Source organism: Zingiber officinale, chromosome 6B (assembly GCF_018446385.1).
Source record: "Zingiber officinale cultivar Zhangliang chromosome 6B, Zo_v1.1, whole genome shotgun sequence".
Classification (NCBI taxonomy): Eukaryota; Viridiplantae; Streptophyta; class Magnoliopsida; order Zingiberales; family Zingiberaceae; genus Zingiber; species Zingiber officinale.
In genome coordinates, this window is record NC_055996.1 from 99568841 (window position 1) to 99573066 (window position 4226).

Here is a 4226-nt window from a genome sequence, read left to right on the forward strand (position 1 = left end):
TAATAATCATTTCATTCAACTTATCAATCAGTCAAATCAAGTTGATGAGATTGGGTACCTTCATCGCCAAGAAAAATGAATAGCCATGAATTAATAAAAAAAACCAAGATAATTATCAACAGTTGAGAGTTTAAATACGTGGAAATAGTACCACATATATATATATATATAAACACTTTCAAGAACTTTCAAGCAAGCAAAACCTCCTTTTTATTTTTTTCTATTTGCCTCCAAATTATTTGATGGCTCTCATTAATTAATACAAATTAGTTGTTGTGGTAAGTAGATAATGATGCATGATCTTTGACACCTAAAGGTAACTTTCAGTGAAAGGAAATGGGAATATAATTGCATTGTATATGTTATCCTATAATAAAAGTTATTTACATAAAATTTTTTGATTTTTTCTTAGAAAAGGAAAATTATAAACAAGATATAGCACAAGTAGTTTCAACATATTATTCTTGCAAAAAAAAAAGGAGATAAAACTGATTTATTAAATTAGTGTAATAAAATATCAAGAATACTTCCACAACTAGTTAAGAAAAATGTATGGTTTTTGTTGAGACAGAGAGGAAGATCATGTTAGACAATATGACAAATTAATCACTTGATGAACAGACAATGACATTAGTGCAATCCATGATTATCTCTCTTTCATCATTTTTTTTAGATAAATGAAGTAAAAAAGGTAAAATACTAGCACCATTCAACTTGGGAATAACTTGTGAAATCTTCCAATTTGAAAAACAACATTTTAATCAATAAAAGTAAATGAACTTTAAGTTTAAAATTATCTTTTTTTTCCCTAGTTATTTTCTTCCTTTTTTTTTGTAAAAGATGAATTGAAGCCTTTTTTTTTTACTGAAAACAATCTAAAAATCAGAGCTAAGTAGCAAGTTAATTTGCCAAGCCAAAGACAACGTTAGAATAATGCTCTAAACGAACCTCAAAACTAAATAAGTTGTTAACATTTAAGAACCACTTTAAAATTATATCAAATTATATTGTGATCACGAAAAGAAGGAAAAAAGAGACAAAAAAACAAGTCACCAAATTGCCATCTTAAATGGTTTAGCTGACAACACTTGGAATTTCTAATACCATGCACTCTTTAATTCCTAAATGATCAAGTAGCACTCACTTTGTGTGGTGGATGCTTATCCAATCCATCATAATTACTTTCAATCTGATTCTCACCTTTTGTTCTATGATTTTTTTTTATATTATTTACGATTTTCTCATCATCTTCAGTGTTAAGAGAGATCTGATGAACCCCACCAACCCTAGACAAAGATCTTTAATGAGCACAGTGAACAGGATTCAAGTAGCAAATTTAGGAGTAGAATTTAGAAAAAACAATCAACAACAGATAGCATGCCTTATCATTTATGGACATGTAGAACTAATAATTATGGAGGACCACAAATCTGACAATTTAGTTGGATTAGCATTTATCACTATGAAAGTCTCATTCTTCTTGGCTTTCTCCTTCAATTTTGAATTCATTTCAAGTCTATAATTGAATTATATACAAGACATATTATTAGGTGGCACCAGCAGCAGCACTAATTGGGATTTTTTTGGAGTTCAAAGTTTCACAAAGAACAAGAAAGGCATATGTGTCAGCAACAAGGAAAAGTAAGAAGTAATATTTCTAAATTGAAATAGATCAACAGGAACCACTTCAAAAATTCATCACATAGAAATTAAGTTACCCATGAGTAAAGCAATCACATCACTTTCCACATAAACACATAGCTATAAACTCCTAGACAAACAAATTATTTACATACCTCATTTTCCCCTCATTATCCTGAAGTGCAAGTCCAACTTTTGAGATCAAACAAATTAGAATAAATTAAGACATAAAAGAGTTAAAAGATAAATAAGCATGGAGAAAGTATAGCACTAATTAATCCATCATCAAATCCAAAATGTAGCTTTCACCCTTTCAGCACAACAGGCTCTAAATTAGATGCAGAAAGGCATCTTTGACCTTTCCATAATGTTTATTATATTCCATAAGGAACACAAAGAGACACTGAAGCACTAGATTGCTTCAGCTAATGAAGGAAAGAGCTCACTGTTTAGATAATAAAATATTCCCACTTACAACTTCCAAGGACATGATGATTGAAAGGATTATCTAATTGATTGGGCATCTTGGCTGAATAATTTATTCCCTCTATGCTAATTGCGGCTAAACGTTTGTTATAGATCATTAATATTATCCAAATGATTATTCTTGAACAGATGGGATCCCAAGATATATATATATATATATATATATATATATATATATATATTTATTTATTTATTTATTTATTGGGATTAGTTAAAAAGGCTAAAACTATTGCAACTTCTAGATTCACTAATACTTTAATTTTGAAAAGCCAAGTCTAGTTCCTTTGAGACACTAATGGTTCATGAGAAAGTAGATACTAAGTCCTGATACAAGAGCAAGTTTAACAGAGGATTTAAACATAAAGTTTGTGATCACTAACAGCCCTATAAACCTAAGTGTAGCAAGCCATGATTTGCTGTTTCATTTTAGTTCTTCATTTAAAGCCTTTAAAAAAACATACTAAGAAGACAAGCAAGAATTCAACAGCTAATGTAATCAACTAAGTTCTCTAATCCATCGTCATTTACCAACAACCTTCGTGGAAAAGATTTCATTTTTATTGAAAAACAGGAAAAGAAGCATTAGCAACCTTAAAACATAATGCTTGGATTCCTCTCTCTTCTCTCTTCATTATACTCTAATCTACTTCATATAAGCAGCTAAACTAAAGTTATCAGTGAACAAAGGGGCTTCAAAGAACTCTAAATTAACCGTGCATGAACTACTTACTGATAACTAGTAGTGAATACTAGTGCAACAACAACAGCAACAGATGCAGAATTCCAAAGGGAGACTGAGCTCAGCTCAGCTCAAGAGGAAAAAGAATCGTTCACCACATGCCCGTTGTTGCCATCAGCATCGTCCCTGCCGCTGTGGTGGACGCCGTCGCCATTGCTGCTAGGGCTGTTCCTTTCTGTTTGGCCACCGCCGGTAGCGCCGCTGTTTCTCCCACGCCGAGAGAGGCCGAGGAAGGTGTGCTTGTTGTTATGCATCCAGACCTTGAAGACGCCCTTGTCGACGCCAATCTCGCGGCACCACTCCTCCACCATCCCCTCGTCCCGCTTCTGCATCCGCCACCCCAGACGCTCCGACAGCTCCTGCATCCGCCCCTTCTGCTCCGGGCTGAACTTGCTCCGGAACCTCTTCCGCGGCTGCGCAGCTGCGGTGGTCATGGCCAGGGAAGGTACGGCGACGGGCCGTGCAGGGATGGGCAACGGAGAGGGGCCGCCTGGGATGCCGGCGCTGAGGGCGAGGAGCATGTGGGGGGCGGAGTGGAAGGGTGGCGGAGGCGGCGAGCGCGAGACGCGGTGGTGCGGCAGGGGGATCTTCCCGTCTTCTTCCTCCTCCTCTTCCTCCTCCTCCTCATCGTCTTCCTCCTCGTCGTCATCGGTGCCACCGCGGTCGTCCTCGGCGCCGTCGCGGCGGTGGGGGCCAGGGAGCCGGCGGTGGAAGTTGCGGTGGCATCCGCAGGCGGCGCAGCGGAGGGAGGTGGGGTCCGCTGGGTCGGCGGAGGGAGAGAGCATGAACTCGCCGCATCCATCGAGGGCGTGGCCTCCGAGGCTGGCGGCGTGGTTCTTGAGGCACTCGCGGTACATGAACTCAGCCGCCGGAGCAGAGCCCGGCGGGCGGTGGTGGTGGTGCTTCCGCAGTGCGCCGTTGGGGAGGACGAAAGGCTTGACCCTGGCCTCGGCCTCCGCCGCGGCCTTGGGAGCCTCCTCCATGCCGAAAGCTAGGGCTTCTAAATCACCGAAGTCGATTTTATGAGCTCAATACAAATATATAATAAACCCCTTATTTTTACAAAAAATATAGAAAAAAAAATGACTGAGATGATTAGATTGAGGAGAAAGCAAAGCAGAGTCAGTTGAGAAGAAGCAGAAGAGGAGGAGGAAGGAGGAGGAGGAGGAGGAGGAGCATTTAAATTGTTGATTAAAAGAGAGGATAAATGTAAATAATTAGAGAGGAGGCAACAAAGTGGCAGTGGCGCTGGGAGAGCCACATGTTATGATTTTTTAAATTATGGAGGTGATTTTTGCAGAATTTCTGCTCTAATTTTTATGATTTAGGCCATATTTTCTTCGTCCAATTTTGATTAATT

General features: G+C 38.8%; 1 protein-coding gene across 1 annotated transcript; it reads right to left on the reverse strand.

The window, feature by feature from the left end:
* Window positions 1-2667: 2667 nt before the first annotated feature.
* Window positions 2668-4015, reverse strand: LOC121988451 (zinc-finger homeodomain protein 9-like). The gene has a single exon (XM_042541885.1). It carries the CDS (start codon window positions 3847-3849, stop codon window positions 2938-2940), a length of 912 nt encoding a protein of 303 aa, XP_042397819.1. The 5' UTR covers window positions 3850-4015; the 3' UTR covers window positions 2668-2937.
* Between the last annotated feature and the right edge of the window lie 211 nt (window positions 4016-4226).

Excerpts from the sequence above, each read along its gene's own strand:
- LOC121988451 (XM_042541885.1), bottom strand. The coding sequence starts at position 3,849 with ATGGAGGAGGCTCCCAAGGCCGCGGCGGAGGCCGAGGCCAGGGTCAAG.